The sequence below is a fragment of the Penicillium argentinense genome (assembly GCF_028826775.1).
Source record: "Penicillium argentinense strain IBT 30761 chromosome Unknown utg000004l_segment0_segment0, whole genome shotgun sequence".
Classification (NCBI taxonomy): domain Eukaryota; kingdom Fungi; phylum Ascomycota; class Eurotiomycetes; order Eurotiales; family Aspergillaceae; genus Penicillium; species Penicillium argentinense.
In genome coordinates, this window is record NW_026622663.1 from 197,327 (window position 1) to 214,533 (window position 17,207).

Here is a 17,207-nt window from a genome sequence, read left to right on the forward strand (position 1 = left end):
GTGGGGGTGCACTTCTCGCCCGACAACCCCCAATCCGACCCTGCAGGCGCTGGGGTTGCTTGGGATGAGCTGTAATCCACTTCTAGCCTGATCGTCGGTCTCCAGCTGGGGCTGGCGGGGAATCCGGGGTGAAGCCGAGTCCCCCACGCGGAGAAGAGCGGAGCGGCCTGATATATCTCCTCGCCCCGGATTGCCTACTTTGACACTCCTGCACACTGGGAGACTGTACCATTTCGCTCACCCAGTATATGCAATGACTGACCAGCAGAACGCCGCCCCCAAACCCGCCGCGATGCATGTCGAAGGCACCGACACCGGCAAAATCCACAATGGCGACGCGGCGCTGGCGCTGTTCGAAAATCTCGAGGACATGCACGAGTCCTTTGAGCCAGGCGAGGAGAAGCGCCTAGTTCGGAAGATCGATTGTATGATCTTGCCCTTCCTGGCTGTTTGCTATGCATTCTACTATGTATGTTACCGTTAGCCTTCTATTTCGGTCATGCAGGAAGTTAACAAGCAATTGTGATGACTAGATCGACAAAACGACGCTCTCCTATGCGGCCATATTTGGCATTGAAGAGGATTTGAATCTATCTGGTACCGAATATTCCTGGCTGTCGAGTGTGTTCTACTTTGGCTTCCTCGTCTGGTCGCTTCCAACCAATCTCCTCATGCAACGATTTCCAATCGGTAAATACTTGGGTATCAACATTTTCCTCTGGGGATTCTTTCTGATGCTTCAGGGTACGCGATTCCTTCCAAACCACTCTCCTGATTACCTTCCTTCTAACAATTCCAGCTGCTGCAAAGAATTTCACGCAACTAGCCGTCCTTCGCGTCATTTCAGGTGCTGCCGAAGCATGCAGGTAAGTTCAACTTTTTCGAAGGCATAGAACAAAAATACTAATGAATGTCTATAGCGACCCTGCGTTCATGCTCATTACGAGTATGTGGTATACTCGTCGCCAGCAGCCCATTCGTATTGGCCTCTGGTATACGGCCAATGGCTTCGGTATTGCCGTCGGTGGCCTCCTCGGCTATGGCATTGGGCAGATCAAGGGCGCTCTCGCTTCGTGGAAATATGAATTCCTGATCATCGGCGCTCTCTGCTCTGCGTGGGGCATTGTTATGATCATTTTTCTGCCTGACTCCCCAGTGACAGCACCGCAGCTATCCGACCGTGAGAAACGACTGGCGGTTGAGCGCCTCCGTGACAACCAAACCGGTATCGAGAACAGGACCCTCAAGCCGCGGCAGATCCTCGAGGCCTTTTTGGACTGGAAGGTGTGGACCTTCTTTCTGTTGGGCTTTTCGGGAAATATCCCTAATGGAGGGATCTCGAATTTTGGAACTCTGATCATCAAGGGATTTGGATTCAGTACCTGTACGTGCCCAACCTCTCAACGTCCGAACGCCGCTGACAATCCTTCTAGTGGTTACCACGCTCATGCAAATTCCCTACGGCGCCTTTATTGCAATCATGATTTTGGCAGCCGTCTTCATCAACGACCGACTCCCCCGCAACAATCGGTGCATCGTGGCCGTGGTCTTTTTACTGCCCAATCTAGCCGGGTCTTTCGGTCTCTGCTACGTGCCCCAATCCAATCAGGTCGGCCGACTGATCTGCTATTACCTGACGGGATCATACAATGCCTCGTTCGTGATCATTCTATCGATTCTGACTGGTAATATTGCCGGTCATACTAAAAAGGTGATCACCAACGCCATGATCTTCCTGGGCGTCTGCGCTGGCAACATCGCTGGCCCCTTCTTCTACAAAGCGGACCAAGCCCCCGGCTACTCTCTGGGAATCTGGTCCATGATCGTTGCGAACTTTGTCGAAATTGGCTTGATTCTCTTCCTCGGGGCGTGTCTCGCATGGGAGAACCGTCGTCGTGATCGGATGCAGGACATTGTTCCTGGCGGCGATGCAGACTACATGCGGCAGCTCGAGCTCGATCGCACGGCGTTTAGCGACTTGACGGACAAGGAAAACATGAATTTCCGGTACTTGTATTGATTCAGCTCAATGCAAGTAGATGCAAGCAGAACGCTCCAATTAAGGATTGTCCAACATTTATATCGCTCATATCGATTGTTCTGAGTAGTATACTCCCTATAGTTCCATCGTATACACTTCCACCTCAACACCTGTGAAATGCGCCCCCCACGCGATGACGATGCCACGGAGCTCACCAGCCCATAACAACAACTTGGCTAGCTGTTCTCCACCTCATTCCTGTCGCTCCCTGGGGATTCTTCCACCAATAACACCTAAAGACACGCGTGGGGCGATTCGGGGGAAGTCCGGGGGGATCTCCGCATTTCCCCTCAACTTCGCGACGGCTCTTCGCGTCTCCAAGCCGAAACAACTCCCACGCTGCCCCCGCGTGGGATGCAGCTGAGCGAGTGGGATGCCATGGAGGAGAGCTGTGTCGCGACTCATATACTGGCCAGCTGCCCCGCGGTCGCGTCTCTCCCATCCTCATCCTCCCACTTTAAACCATCGTGAACCACCATGGCCAAGATCAAGTCTATCGAATACTTCCGGGTCAAGCCGCGCTGGCTATTTGTCAAGGTCACAGATGAAGAGGGCAAATTTGGCTGGGGTGAAGGCACTCTCGAGGGCCACTCACTGGCTGTGGAGGGCGCCCTGGACGAGATCATCTCGCGTCTCATCGGCTTGGAAGCAGAGTAAGTCGCATCTCCTTGTTGTCGGAAGTCTGACCTGTGGTCGTTCGCTAACACTCCCGAACCAGTGACATCGAGCACATCTGGCAGCTGATGTGGCGATTGGGATTCTACCGCGGCGGTCCCGTTTTCATGTCCGCCATGTCGGGCATTGACATCGCGCTGTGGGATCTAAAGGGTCGTCGACTGGGCGTCCCCATCTACCAGCTGCTGGGTGGCAAGGTGCGCAACAAGGTGCAGGTGTATGCATGGATTGGTGGCGACCGGCCAAGCGATGTCGAAGCTGCTGCGTGAGTACTATATCACTGAAGAAAATACACCAAGTCTGTTCTAACACCAAATAGTAAGGCACGTATTGCCCAAGGGCTTAAGTGCATCAAGATGAATGCCACTGAAGACGTGAACTGGCTCGACTCCCCCTCCGTCCTCCAATCCTGTGTCGAGCGTCTCAAGCAAGTCAAGGCACTCGGCTTGGATGCCGGTCTTGATTTCCACGGTCGTCTGCACCGACCAATGGCCAAGCAGCTTGCCAAAGCTCTCGAGCCCTACCAGCCTCTATTCATTGAAGAGCCACTCCTCTGCGAACACCCCGAAGCCATCAAGCAGCTTTCCAACCACACCACCATTCCCATTGCTTTCGGCGAGCGTCTCTACACCAGGTGGGACGTGAAGCGTTTCCTCGAGGACAGCTCCGTCGATGTCTTGCAGCCCGACATCGCACATGCCGGTGGAATCTCCGAAACCAAGCGCATTGCGACTCTGGCCGAGACTTATGATGTCGCCATCGCACCTCACTGTCCTCTCGGCCCCATTGCCCTGGCGGCATCCATGCAGGTCGCGCTGTCGACGCCCAACTTTGTCATCCAGGAAATGTCGCTGGGTATGCACTACAATGTCGAGGCGGGAGATATCGATCTCAACAGCTATCTGGTGGACAAGACCGTATTTGAGATCGAGGAGGGATATGTGCCGGCACTGTCCAAGCCTGGGTTGGGTATTGAGATTGATGAGGACTTGGTGCGACGCATCAGTAAGGAGACCGAGCCGTGGCTGCCTAAGGAGTTCTACGGGCCGGACGGGTCGATTCGGGAGTGGTAATACATTCCAGGTATAGATATAATTTCAATTAAACAAGTTCTCTTTCTCTATTGTCCAGGAGATTGTTGCCTCCACACCCGTTTTGTCTCAAACACCACACCACCCCCGTCATGGCTTCGCTCGGAACTAGAACACTTCATCCAACATAGTGCTGGGCAATTTCGACGTCGAGTACCACCTTGACTATGGTATTGATAACCGCCAGGTTCATTGCTCACCCACCTATCTGGTCGGCTACCTGGTCATCTACCCAGCCACCTACGTGATCAGCTGTCTGGGATAGCTATTCTAGAGTGTGATGCGCTATGCAAAATGAATGGGATCGGGCTAGAATAGTTCTCCAACATAGACCAGAAAAAGTTCATTATTCGACTCGTAAAGCCAGGACACTCAAACAGAAGAACTAGCAGACACCTGTAAGGTCAGAGAGGGGGTGTGTTCTGAGGCAGAAGCTGTGTGGCTGTATCAATTCCCACTGTCAACAGCGCAGTTCGAACCGGGTGCTGTGATATCTGTGATCGGAACAAGTCCGATATTTAGAAGCGGTATACCCTGGTAGGATATCAGTCAATCGTTGACGCAGAGGATAAAATCAAGTAAACCTCAAGAGCTCGACAACCCAGTCATACAAGGCTAAACATTCATGATGGCATGACAGCCAGCTTGACAATGCACACACACCCCCCCCCCCCCCCCAAAAAATCCCACTCGTTGTTGAATGCGGGGAAGGCGTGGGGGTCCGAGGAGGATGCCGCGAGACGAGGTATATAGTCGGCCTTTCCCCCGCGTCCTGTGACCCCCAAACTCTCGCATAGCCATGGATCTTTTCTCACTCACAGGCAGAACAGCTCTGGTGACGGGCGGGACCCGCGGTATCGGCCAGGCCATGGCCCTTGCGATGGCCGAGGCTGGGGCAGACATTGTATTGGTGCAAGTGAGTATCTCGAACAAGGAGCTGAATCTCATGCCGAGATTTAGGGCTGACATCTGGCAGCGAGACACCAGCAATCAAGCCACCAAGCAGCAGATTGAGCAACTCGGGCGCAAAGCAACCATCTATACCGCAGACCTGTCCTCACAAGCATCCGTATTGTCGCTGGTGTCAACCGTGACGCAGGACGGTCATGATATCGACATCCTGCTCAATTGCGCTGGCATCCAGCGACGACACCCAAGCCATCAGTTCCCACTCGAAGACTGGGATGAGGTTAGTCTGACAATGCTTTTCCATTCATAAAGTGTCGGCAGTAGCTGATTCCGAATTTCCGCAGGTCCTCCAAGTCAACCTCACCACGGTCTTCACTCTCTGTCGCGACGTTGGAGCCTACATGCTCACCCGCGCCCCAAACAAGTCGGGCCAGCGCGGGAGCATCATCAATGTTGCCTCACTGGTCTCCTTCCAAGGCGGATTGACGGTGCCCGCCTACGCGGCCGCCAAAGGCGGCGTTGCCCAACTGACCAAGGCACTCTCGAATGAATGGGCATCCAAGGGAATCAATGTCAACGCGATTGCACCGGGATACGTCGCGACGGACATGAACACAGCCCTGATTCAGGACAAGGAGCGGGCCGCTAGCATCCTAGCGCGCATCCCGGCGGGGCGATGGGGCGATCCGGACGATTTCAAGGGATCAGTGGTGTATCTGGCCAGCCGGGCGAGCGCGTATGTCAGTGGAGAGGTGTTGACGGTCGATGGGGGGTGGATGGGCCGGTAGTTCAGTGTTCAGTAGCTCCGAGATCAGATCTCCTGCACGATCCAGATTCAATTCTGGAAGCCAATTGAGGAATCATCACAAGTGCATGCGCTGTTTTCCAGCTCTCCACCCCATAAAGCCTGCGGAACGATCTCATGATCTCATACTGCAGCGAACTCAAGCGGGCGCCACTACGATCCACCGCGGGCTGCGCGCCACCACGCTATTGAGCCAGCTGACGATCGATCTCCTCGTAGGAAAATCCAGCAGAATGGTAGGATGTCTGGCAACACAAACATCGCAGGAGAAATGTTGCCGGGATTTCTGCGATGTAACGCGCTGCATGGCGGAGGAACGAGCCGAGCAGAGCAGAGAATCCCCCGATTGGAGAAGGCGCGGAATGTGAGAGCGCCAAGCCCGGAAGTCGTCGCCGCCGATCGCAGTTCTTCCGCTCCACCTCCACTTCGACCTCGCTCGCTCGTCCAGCACCATCCTATATTCAACGCGTGGCCTCCTTTCCGTCAAGGTTCGCCGCTGATCGAGCTGACAGCCAACTCTAACTCGCCCGGGCTCGATTTGGGGGTCCTCATGTGGGGATCGCGATCTCAGCTGACACCGATGGATTCATCCGATATCGTTGCTAGATGCTCTTAATATCATCAACATACAACAAATACTACACAGGATGCCGGAAATTCCTCACCGTTATGGACGAAGAGGCAGGCCGATATCCCTTCAGCGGATTCTAGAGTAGCTACAGGGCTGCTCCTTCCGATCCTCCGAATCCCTGGGGTGCTGCCCCGGTCTTTCCTGCCTTGGTTTTTCTTACCTAATGGGCTTTTTAAGGAAGTTGAGACGAACACAGACTACAGTCCCACGGGGTGCTTAATACCTGCATGTACATTCACGATACCCGCTCAAACGATTGAATCAGCACAATCTCACGCCCAATTTCTTAAGGCCCAGAAGGCGGTTCGAAGCTCATTGAACATTTCACCTTGGCACAAAAGAGGCATGGATCTCGGCGACTTTTTACTGACCGAACACGACAAGGGAAATATTGGGGAATCTACCGTGATATGCACATGATCTCTGCACTTGCCATTGATCAGAAGATGGGCCTTGATCTCGCCTGCCTTCTCCGCTGCGCGGTTTCTGCAAGGGTTGCCGATCCCGACGATCGCGGCACTAGTGTTCAGCGTCTTCAGCTCCGACAAGAACGATGGCTGCATGCCAAGCCCTGCTCTCCTCCACAAACTCGCCAGCCTCGCGATTCATTGGGTGCGAGCTGCCCGAGCTCTCGCACGCACTACATTTGTAGGTCGCTCGGCAACGATGATCGCGGTCCCCTATAAAGCTCCCAGTGAGCTGATCCCAGAAGCTTTATTCTTTTTCTTGTCTGCGTGGAGATATTCAATTGCTCCCGAGTTGCCACCATGAGAATCGCGTCCCTCCTCTCGCTCTCTTTGTCCGTACTGGCCGCCTCGGCCGAGACGATCCCCAAGACCGACTACGATGTCATCGTCGTCGGTGGTGGCCCCGCCGGCCTCAGCGCCCTGAGTGGTGTCTCGCGTGTGCGTCGCAGTGCATTGTTGTTTGACGACAACCGCTACCGCAATGGCCCAACACGGAACATGCACGACGTGATCGGCAACGATGGTAAATATCCGTTCTCCCCACAGAGCACATGTCCCGCCCGCTGACATCCGATGAAGGTACTCCTCCCGCCGAGTTCCGTGGTCTGGCCCGCGAGCAAATCTCCAAGTACCCGTCTGCTCATTTCAGAAACGGCACCGTCAAGTCTATTACCCCGACCGGCAACGACGAGGTCTCTACCTTCACAGTCACCGATGGCGAGGGCAAGAACTATACCGCTCGCAAGATCGTGCTCGGAACCGGCTTGAAGGATGTCCTGCCCGACGTCCCGGGTCTGCAGGAGGCTTTTGGCAAGGGTATCTGGTGGTGCCCGTGGTGCGATGGCTGGGAGGTGAGTGCTAGTCACAGTCTCCATTCTCGTGTACGACGGCAGTACTAACTTCTACTTAGCACCGCGACCAGCCTCTTGGTGTCCTGGGCGCTCTGTCTGATGTGCTCGGCAGCGTTCTTGAGACCAACACCCTCTACTCTGACATCGTTGCCTTTGTGAACGGTACCCAAACCCCCGAGGGCGAGGCCAAGGCCACCGCCTCGCACGAGGACTGGCAGGAGCAGCTCAAGGCCTGGAATGTCAAGATCGACAACCGGACAATCACATCCATCGAGCGTATTCAGGATGGCGGCACCCACCAGAACAAGACGGCCGGTATTCAGTACGACAAATTCCTGGTCCACTTCACCGAGGGCGACCCCGTCGAGCGTGGTGCCTTCATCACCAACTACCCCACTGCCCAGCGCACCGATCTGCCCTACGACATGGGTCTCAACATGACCGACTCTAAGATCAAGGTTGATACGAGCGGCATGCGCACCAGCGAGTTCGGCGTTTACGCTATTGGTGACGCCAACAGCGACGGCAGCACCAACGTGCCCCACGCCATGTTCTCCGGCAAGAAGGCCGCCGTGTATCTGCACGTCCAGATGTCGCGTGAGGACTCGGAGTCGAAGATTTCCAAGCGTGCCAACCTCAATCTTCGCGAACTGGAGAAGGAGGCCCGCCGCGCCATTGGCGACAACCTCGAGCCTCAGTGGGAGAAGGTCAAGCGCGGCAACTAAACTCGCTGCATGACTCGACATGATGGCTACGAATCAGTGATTTGGCACTGGGTCATGGAGACAAATAGCCTTGTCAGAACAAAGCATGGCGAATTACGATATAATCACCCGTAATGGAATAATGGAATAATTTGGATCTCCGCCTGAAAAGCAATCACACCTATCAATAGCAGAATTCGAGTAGATGCGTCGTTGCCGTCAGTGTTCCGACTCGACAGGGTTCACGACAAGAATCGAACTGGGTTATTCTGTCGGCTCACACATCCCAGCTACGGAATGGTATAGCGGCCACAGCTCACTTTCCATTTTCAGTCGGGCTCGACCCTGAATTATAGAGATCTGCACCTTAATCTGTCCGCCCTACATAGCAGTCATCGAAGCAGTTGCCTAAGCAGTCTTTCGAACGATCAGCTGAACAGTCATCTGAACAGTCACCTACCCAGCTCTCCTTTCACCCGATTGATCGTGCAGCTTTGAGGTCGCTAGGTACTTCGGCATTGCATCTATCCGCATTATTTGCAGAAGACTGGTTCGGCTAGCGGCTCGCGACCGTATTTAATCGCCACTATCCCAAGTTCCGGGTCCTGGTGACCACGCGGTTGGCTCTTCAAGCATCCATTGGTTGCGATGGATCTATTCAAGTCTTGCGGAGCAGCGGAGGTTCGCGAAGATCCCTGGATGCCGGCTGTGGAGATTGCTATAGATGCAGTGTCCAACCCCCGAGGTCTCCAGGTTGTCGTTAACGATTGTTGAGCAGTCCCGCTATGAGAATTCCTGGGAGAAACGACTATATGACTGAGGATTGAACACCATATTGGAAATTTTAGGATATATCAGCAGATAAAATGTCTCGGGATCCTTTGCGCAGCCACTCGACGGTGCCAGAGTGAGGCCGATCCCGAACGACGTCTATATCGGCCCGAGTCGACAATCTTCGTCGGCCGAGTAAACTACACACTCGCGATGGCCGTCCCACCTTGATCGACTCAAAATCAATCGAATGATCTACCAATCCCTGAGGAAGCCGATTCCCGATCTACTTTTTGAAGTCAAATGGCATCATGCCGGGTATTCCTTTTGACGCCATATGCACGCTGTGAGGCTGCCGATCTCGTGGAACCCGCCACCGGTGATCGCCGTTTCCAAGGGACGCGACAGATGCCTTGCATAGCGTGACCTGAAACGTGACGTGACCATGCGCACCATTCGTGCCTTACCTGAGGTGATACGTCCGGGTGTCGAGAAATGAATTGCCGACAAGACGAAATGCACTGGTCCCTGCTACGTTCCTGCGTCCAGAATGCATTTTGCCGATGTGGAGACGAGCCGAGGAGACCGTGGTTCTTCAGCGGAGAATTTATGCGCTGATACGCGGACCAGAGAGCTGTCGATCGGTTATTTATACAAATCCGGCGCTCTTTGGTGCTTTCAACGGCGATCTGCAGGGATCGTCGATCGGCACCGACGACAATTCTTTGAGAAGTCCCTGACGAACCACAATTCTCTTCACATTGTATCTCTCTCTGCCAATAATAATTCCCATATCCCCTCGCGTGTCCGGGCCTCATTCCAAATGCGTCCGTCGCTCTTATCAGCCGTCGTGGTGAACGCCCTCGACCATGCGCGCTATACTCGTCACTCCGCGATACTCCGTACTCTCGCATCGTCGCAAATCTGTGGGGGTCATATCTGAAACGAAACCTAAATGCCCTTTGTGGAGACTGGCAATCAACAAATCGCAGAGACTTTCTCCTGCTTCTCACTCACGGTGTCTTTCCGTACCACTTGTTGACCCAAGGGGGAACTCTTCCCTGTCGGGCAGATGATCTACATCGGGGTATCGATTCGTCTCCATCCAGGTCGCGCCATGCTCTCGACCACTCTCGACACTGGAGCCGACTGATTTTGAAGGCCGACGATCTCCTCGCCTCGGCCAGTCACATTGGAGCAAGGACCTTGGAGAGAAGCACCCACACCATCGACAGCGATAAGCAACTCACGATGTGGAGGCTCCAAAAGCAGGATCGTCCTGCTAAACGGTGAACGCCGCTCCGGCTACTCGGCGAAGGACATGCGGACCTTAGAATAACGAATATCCCGAGGAAAGAAATATAAAGCCCGGGTCGAATCTTTCCAGTCTGCTCATCATTCTACGGATCAACACTCTCCAGTGATTAAGACTAGTCTCTCTATATCCATCGTTCTTTGACAACAACAACAACAACTTCGATTCTATACTTTTATTAACAATGAAGAACTCCGTTGCTACCATCGCCCTCGCTCTCTGGGGCTCTGCCATGGCTGTCCCCTTCAGCTCCTCCAACGGCACTCATTCTTATCCCACCGGCTCCGGAATTCCCACTCCCTCGCGCACTCCCAGTGCCACCCCCAATGGTACTCCCAGCAGCAGCGCCGGCACAGTCTCCAGCGATCCTCCCCTTCCCAACCCATTCGCTTCCTCCAGCAGCCTGCCTCCCACATTCACTCCTTCCAGCGAACAGCCTGGTTCCGTGGTTGGTAAGCGTGGAGAGGATCTCTCGATCCCAACCGACCTTCCTTCTCTGGTCTCGGACGCTCAGGCCGTTGCTGGCGCCCTGGCCTCTGCCGGTGCTCAGAAGCGCGGCGGCTCCCTGTCCATCCCCACCGATCTGCCCTCGCTGGTTGGTGATGCTCAGTCTATCGGCGCTGCTCTGGCATCCGCCGGCGCCCAGAAGCGTGGCGACTCGCTCTCGCTTCCCACTGATCTTCCTTCGCTGGCTGGCGATGCCCAGTCTGTCGCCGCGGCCCTTGCTTCTGTTGGTGCTCTGAAGCGTGACGACTCTCTTGCCCTTCCTACCGACTTGCCTTCCCTGGTTTCCGATGCCCAGTCCGTTGCTGCTGCCCTCGCCTCGGGCGGTTCCCAGAAGCGTGGCCTGTCTTCCACTCCTCTTCCTACTCCCACCAGCACCCCAGTGACTCCTAGCGGCAGTGCCACTCCTTCCAATGCTCCATCTTTCACCCCCAGCTTCACTCCCGTGACTCCCTCCGCTACTCCCTCTGTTACTCCCTCGTCCTCTGGCATTCCCACTTCCACTGGTCCGTCCTTCCTCGGCTTTCCTCTGGCCTAAGGGTGGTTTGAGGTGGGGTGAACGTGCCGATGAACGTGCCGACTTGTCACAATTTGGGTTAGTATGCTGGCTGTGCTAGCATTGAGACCTTCTCTGATCTGTCACTCGTTTAATGTTGGAGTTGTTTTCCGGGGATTTTGCAGGCTGTATACTACTAAGATAAAAAAAAATTGGAGTTGTTGAATTTTTTCTATCCGTAAATCAAGTGAGAGTGTCGCCGTTAATCCGCAGGCTAACATTTGAAAATTCTACATTATGACTCTCGTCAAGAGAGACTGTCTCAGAAGTGGAAGACGAGAATTATAATTTGAAAGAAAGTAGAATTTGAAAAAATAGTCTAATCATGCTGAAATCGCTTCATAGGCCCATATGTGGAGGTTAAGTCACGCAAGCGCCGGCCCCATATATAGAGTGGTATGGCGAAAAGAATACTGACAACTTGAATCGCAGTCATCTCACCAAAGACAGGTGCAGGGCCCTGTTTCTCGATCCAGTTCGCTGTATACAAGGACAGAAGCATCCCGATAGTGTTTCGGATAACGAAAATGATGACAAGAGCCTCGCCAGTCACCTATCTCGAGTCAATTGTATGAAAGATCAAAGGGTATTGGACTAACTTACCGGTCTATACGAATCTAGACAGTAAGTGACTGCCACGTTGGAAATTGCAGCCAAGCCAAATGCTTGCATAGCAAATCCAAATGCCGGTCCGACCCAATGCGTCTTGTGTGCAATACAGAGTCCGAAAATCAGAATGCCGGCAGGACCAATGACGCCCGGGATGGCAATTGCTGGGAGACGATACTCGGGCATGCGAATACCCCCATGTCGTATTGTACTCCGAGTCGAGACGATGTCGATTAATCGGCCGCCGAGGTAGAATGCCAGCACGGCCCCAATGAAGCCTGAGAGCAGAAACGTTCCTTCGGTGCCCATTTCCCAGTTGTAAGGAGATTTCGTAAAAGTGCGAGAGCAAGTGAGTTGGACTACGATGTTCCTGGGTCACAATTAGTCATTGAATTAAGTGCAAAATATTGCAGGGAGCACTTACCATCCGACAGAGATACCGATAGTGAATGAACACCAGAGGATGGGCGGGTAGGTGGCGTTTGCCAAGATATCTAGCAGAGTTTGGAAAAATGAGGCCTCTCGGTTATATCCGATGGTCATGGACATCCATTGTAGTTGAGTCCGCTTGCCCTGTCCTTGGTGGCGCTTGAGGTACGAGGTCTCGCGAATGGTGAAGATCGACATCACGAAAACCACGCCGACTGCTATAGCCATTAAGTAGCACATCCAGCGCCAATCCTCCTGCTGCACAAGGAATGCATTGATCATGGGACCCACAAACAGACCGGCAGTCATGGCCAGGTGGAAAAACATCATATAATGACCACGGTCCTTGGCAGCGACCATGTCTGCTACCACGGCAGGTACAGTGGCATCCGCTGCGGCGGCAGCAAATCCAGAAACGATGCGGGATGCTAGAAGTTCATTATAGCTGCTGGCCCGGCTGGACCAAACGTTCATCATGCAGAGCATCAGCATGGAGAGCAGGTATACTGGCCGCTTGCCAATCACCCGCATCAGTGGAACCCAGAAGATATTGCCGACACCAAAGAGGAATACATTGAAGCAGACGAGTGAGCCCGCTTGGGTTTGGTTAACGTGAAATTCCTCGACGATGGCCTGGACTGCAACAGTGAAGTTGCTGGAATTGGTGTTCGCCAAAAAAGTAAAGGAGCAGATGGTTAGGTAGGTGCAAAGTTTGGCCGTCAAGGACCAATTCTGGTCATTTCATCTGTTAGCTTTTGCCTGATGCGGGACTTGATGCACAGAGTATCAGGTCCTCCGGATGTCCCTCACCTGGGGGTTGTTCGGGTTGTCTTCCTCTTCAGACGACTTGAAGTCCTTGACGGATGGGACGACTCGTTCATCCGCGTCCGCCATATTTTCCAGATGACTGGATGTAGTTCGAAAAGCCGAATTCTCTTTTATTTCTGTCATGCTGCGTCACCGGTCGGTAGTCATATGGGACAATCGATTCCCGAGATCCAGGAGTCGATCACTGGGGGGCGAGGCAGGATTTTGGAATAACCCCCGGCTCTTCGACCCACGACGAGAGCTTCCCCACAGTCGAAAGAATGGGGAAGCACGCACGATTGGCTCTCGACGGGCCTGATTGGGCCTGGTGGGAGAGGCAAAGGGTGGTTGTCGACGCGTGTAGTCCGGCAATTCCGACTTTCTGCCGCGAATGGAGATCATCGTCGGTCAGTCGTGTCGTTATGGGCGAGATCCTCATGTTCCGCCAGGATCCAGAGAGCGCCCTGCCTGGGTTCCATGATTGGATTTCGTTCATTCCATGTCATTTTATCGTGATCTGCGGGGGAATGTCGGGAATGCCGTGTGCCAGGCCATTTGGCAGCTGAGCAGCGTGCAAGTCGGGACTGTTGGGATTGGAGCAGTCGGGATTCCCGATCTATCGTCCTTTCAGGGTCTGTGATCTCTGTGGGGACCTTCATCGAAGGTTCAAGGGCAGCAAGCGATCAATAATGGACGCTCGAGCGCCACAAATAATTGAAATTCGGGGCGAAACGACTTTTGTGACATGTTGAAAGAGGTGGGGAGGGGGCAAGTGAGGTGCTCCTGTAGTTATATACCTCCGCATCTTTACTCAACAACAGCAGACACATCATACGATTCCAATTGTGTATACAAAGTCTGTTCATTTTTCCGAGGACCGATATTTGTTCCATAAGCAAGGTATAGACAATTTAAGTTGCCACTCCGTCCGTTGGGTGCGATACTCCCGTGACTGGTTGCCGTATTCAGCCCTCAGTGGCCCTCTCGGTCGGAGATGCTCCGGACGCGACTTCACAATGCCGAGAATATTTGTATTGCCCAACTGATCATCATAATATGGTGTCTGGATAATCGCGGGTTGATCTGATGGATATGAAGTAATTCTATCACCAATGGACTAGTTGCAGTTCCTTTGTCATGGTACTGGTGGTAACTGCGAGGGTTGCTATACCCGGTGCAATACCCGCCGGCAACTGCCCAAGTGGTTCTCCGCTCCGCAGGAAATTCGTCTCCGCAGCTTCAGCTTCCACGCCCACTCCTCCCCCAAGCTCCCTCAATCCCCTCCGCCGCTTCATTTGCACCATGGGCCTGATCAGTCGCACTCTCAAGGTCACGGCCGCCGGCACCGTCGCCTCGATCGGTGTCTTCTTCGGCGCGACGCGCAATGACGTCTTCCAGCCCATGGACACCACCGATCCCATCTTCCAGTCGCCGTTTTTCAAGAAGTTCAATCCCAACAACAATCCCACCCTCCACGATGTGTGCGTCCGTCGCATCGAACTTTCCAAGATCGAGCCCTCCCTGCTAGAGAAGAAGGGCAAGCTCGTCGAGGCCTTTTGTGCGGGTGTCTGGGGTGGCATGGGTGAGTCGGCTGACACTGCTCCGCATTCGCATCGACAATCGCATTCGTGCGCACACTGCTAACCTGCCATCGCACTCGTTGTAAAGGCTACATGGCCCAGCGCGCCTACCTCGCCCGCAAATACCAAGGCCCCGAGACCGCCAACAACCTCTGGGAACGCAAGGACCTCCTCAAAAACAGCTACGAGGTCGGCACCCTGATCACCGACCACTTCGAAGTCCTTGAAAAGACCGATGAGACCATCATCGTTCGCTGCGGAGACACCCCCGACACCGCGATGTGCGTCCCTCCGACGGACTCTTCGAAATGTCTGCCATCGTCAAGCAGGAGGAGGGCGTGGCCGAGTTCAAGCTCAAGAGCTGCTTCTACCAGGGCGAGGGCAAGGCTGAGGTTTCCCCCATGGGGCCTGTCTTGACCTGGCTTCACCAGCAGTACACTAAGCTGTGGCTGGAGACTGCCATCTTGAAGAACTGCGTGAAATAGGTGGTTGCGACAATCGACTGTACATACCCGCGTCTTAATGGTCTACGAATGAACAAGTACCGAGTTGGGTGATCCTCAGCCGGTGTGGAATACGAGTCTTTGCGATTATTAATTCAGAAGGAGTATCTAATGTAGAGATACGCTGGAAAGCAGTGCGAAGAGGAACAAGAAAATGCGTTTACTCTTTCAGTTGCGCCTGGGGCTTTTCGTCGTCAACCGATATGCGCTGCTCGACGAGGCCGTCCGACTCGCTGGTCAGCGTCACTGCGAGGACAGCCGGGATGGCGACCACTAACGATCCCATGCACAGGCCCCAATCCATTGCGAACTGCGTCATGTTGGACTTGCCCAGCGCGTTGATGCGCCAGGCCATGGCACCACCCGCGCTCTGGAAGGTCTTATAGGCGCCGACGAGGACGGCCGTGACGGCGGGCGAGTTGGATCGGGCGCCCATCAGCCAGTAGCAGAAGGACTGCCAGAAGGCATCGTATGCGCCGTAGAAGATATAGAGGAAGATGGGCCCGACGGAGGTGGGTGAGTTAGTATAGTCAAGATCCTGCTTGATACCCTGCGCCATGCGATCGTCGGACCACAGCTGGAAGGCATATCCACCACCCCAGGTGGCCATGCCCGTCACGAAGAGGAATACCCAGGCTACGCGCGCACGTGTGGGACGGCTGAACCCCGGCAGATCAAGGATCAGGCCGATGACCAGGCCGCCCAGCATCTGCGCGATCCAGTACAGCGCGCCATTGAGCGAGCGGGTGCGGATGTTGAAGGTCATCCCGTTGACCACATTCTGCTGGTACGAATAAAACACATTCGCTGAGAAGAACAGGGGCAACATGCACAGCACGCGCCAATCCGCGATGGCATGTACCGAGACCTGCAGAGTCTGCTTCCAGTTCTTTTCCTCCTCGGGAGTGGCTTCCAGCTGGGGAACCCGCACCGACGAGGGAGGACAAATGAAGACGCCCAGCAGCCACCCAATCGCCATCAGAATCAACAGGGCAATGTAGGTGCCGTCCGACACTGTACCGCTGGTCGAGTTATAGTTGAGTCCGAAGCTGGCGAGCGAACCAACACCACCGCCGAGATTGAAAATAATCCAGAAGGTCGCAATGGCGCGTCCTTTTTGCGATTCAGGGACGTAGGTGGTCATGATGGCTCCCTGTGCGACCCAGAGGAAGGATGCGCCGACACCGAGGATGGCACCGGCGGCGATGACGAAGGCACCATTGTTCGTTGCTGATGAGATAAGATTAGCGATGATCAGTCCAGGACACACTGTATACGAGAACTTGGTGGATATACCGTTGAAGCAGAGCAGACTGCCCGAATACAAGGGATATGTCCATCCGCCGAGGAGAAGACATACACGAGGGCCGACGCGATTGAAGATGGGGCCGACGACAAACAGCGCAGTTCCGGCGGTTGCAGATAGCAGAGCCACCTGGGAATTTGCGGCGACGGCCTGGTTGACCTGTCCGGATCCTCCCAATCCTGTGAGGGCATTGTACATCTATACCAAGCAGAGCCGTCAGCATCGCGTCACACCGGAGAGCCATTTGGCCTGCATCAACTTACACCAGGACAGCAAAAACAAATGAAACTGATCAGCAGGATCTGGAACCAGGAGTTCGAGTAGACAGTGTACAGCGTCGAGCGCTGGCGCTGCTGGACCACGGGCGAACCAGTCGCATCCCCAACGCGCGTTCCGTCCTCCATGGTGATTTGTGCAGCACGGGTTTCCAACGGTCGATCTCAGATAGGCCGGCGATCGCAGGGTCTTTTAAGATAGACACGACCAGCGGGCCTTAAGGCGACCCAAGCAATGAGACGGGGGCGTGCGGCTGCGACCCTGTTGACGCCGATCCCTGGATTCCAGCGACGCGGTGGTATCTGGAATGGAGAGGCCAATCAGGCCCGCCAGGCCGGACTAGTCGTGGCCCATGCTGGCACCTCTGCCAGTCTGGA

The 17,207-nt window shown here is 54.4% G+C and overlaps 8 protein-coding genes across 8 annotated transcripts; 6 read left to right on the forward strand and 2 right to left on the reverse strand.

Moving 5' to 3' along the window:
- Window positions 1-253: 253 nt before the first annotated feature.
- On the forward strand, window positions 254-2,020 carry N7532_003021 (uncharacterized protein; the record flags this gene model as incomplete). The annotated part of the gene is made up of 5 exons (XM_056615515.1): window positions 254-469; window positions 534-744; window positions 800-866; window positions 921-1,384; window positions 1,434-2,020. The coding sequence occupies 5 exons, from the start codon at window positions 254-256 to the stop codon at window positions 2,018-2,020; spliced, it is 1,545 nt and encodes a 514-aa protein (XP_056475872.1).
- Window positions 2,021-2,518: 498 nt separating this feature from the next.
- Window positions 2,519-3,789, forward strand: N7532_003022 (D-galactonate dehydratase; the record flags this gene model as incomplete). Its single annotated transcript, XM_056615516.1, has 3 exons — window positions 2,519-2,694; window positions 2,760-2,981; window positions 3,036-3,789. 3 exons carry the CDS (start codon window positions 2,519-2,521, stop codon window positions 3,787-3,789), a joined length of 1,152 nt encoding a protein of 383 aa, XP_056475873.1.
- Window positions 3,790-4,606: 817 nt separating this feature from the next.
- On the forward strand, window positions 4,607-5,504 carry N7532_003023 (uncharacterized protein; the record flags this gene model as incomplete). Its single annotated transcript, XM_056615517.1, has 2 exons — window positions 4,607-4,996; window positions 5,061-5,504. 2 exons carry the CDS (start codon window positions 4,607-4,609, stop codon window positions 5,502-5,504), a joined length of 834 nt encoding a protein of 277 aa, XP_056475874.1.
- A 1,415-nt stretch (window positions 5,505-6,919) lies between these two features.
- Window positions 6,920-8,195, forward strand: N7532_003024 (NAD(P)/FAD-dependent oxidoreductase; the record flags this gene model as incomplete). Its single annotated transcript, XM_056615518.1, has 3 exons — window positions 6,920-7,142; window positions 7,199-7,470; window positions 7,530-8,195. The coding sequence occupies 3 exons, from the start codon at window positions 6,920-6,922 to the stop codon at window positions 8,193-8,195; spliced, it is 1,161 nt and encodes a 386-aa protein (XP_056475875.1).
- Window positions 8,196-10,444: 2,249 nt separating this feature from the next.
- Window positions 10,445-11,302, forward strand: N7532_003025 (uncharacterized protein; the record flags this gene model as incomplete). Its single annotated transcript, XM_056615519.1, has 1 exon — window positions 10,445-11,302. One exon carries the CDS (start codon window positions 10,445-10,447, stop codon window positions 11,300-11,302), a length of 858 nt encoding a protein of 285 aa, XP_056475876.1.
- A 337-nt stretch (window positions 11,303-11,639) lies between these two features.
- Window positions 11,640-13,252, reverse strand: N7532_003026 (major facilitator superfamily domain-containing protein; the record flags this gene model as incomplete). The annotated part of the gene is made up of 4 exons (XM_056615520.1): window positions 11,640-11,873; window positions 11,924-12,299; window positions 12,354-13,090; window positions 13,169-13,252. The coding sequence occupies 4 exons, from the start codon at window positions 13,250-13,252 to the stop codon at window positions 11,640-11,642; spliced, it is 1,431 nt and encodes a 476-aa protein (XP_056475877.1).
- Window positions 13,253-14,467: 1,215 nt separating this feature from the next.
- Window positions 14,468-15,230, forward strand: N7532_003027 (uncharacterized protein; the record flags this gene model as incomplete). The annotated part of the gene is made up of 3 exons (XM_056615521.1): window positions 14,468-14,747; window positions 14,834-15,030; window positions 15,075-15,230. 3 exons carry the CDS (start codon window positions 14,468-14,470, stop codon window positions 15,228-15,230), a joined length of 633 nt encoding a protein of 210 aa, XP_056475878.1.
- A 178-nt stretch (window positions 15,231-15,408) lies between these two features.
- N7532_003028 (putative MFS transporter) lies at window positions 15,409-16,991 on the reverse strand (the record flags this gene model as incomplete). Its single annotated transcript, XM_056615522.1, has 2 exons — window positions 15,409-16,752; window positions 16,818-16,991. Coding segments are annotated over 2 exons (1,518 nt in total), but the record flags the coding sequence as incomplete, so codon positions are not given.
- Window positions 16,992-17,207: the final 216 nt, after the last annotated feature.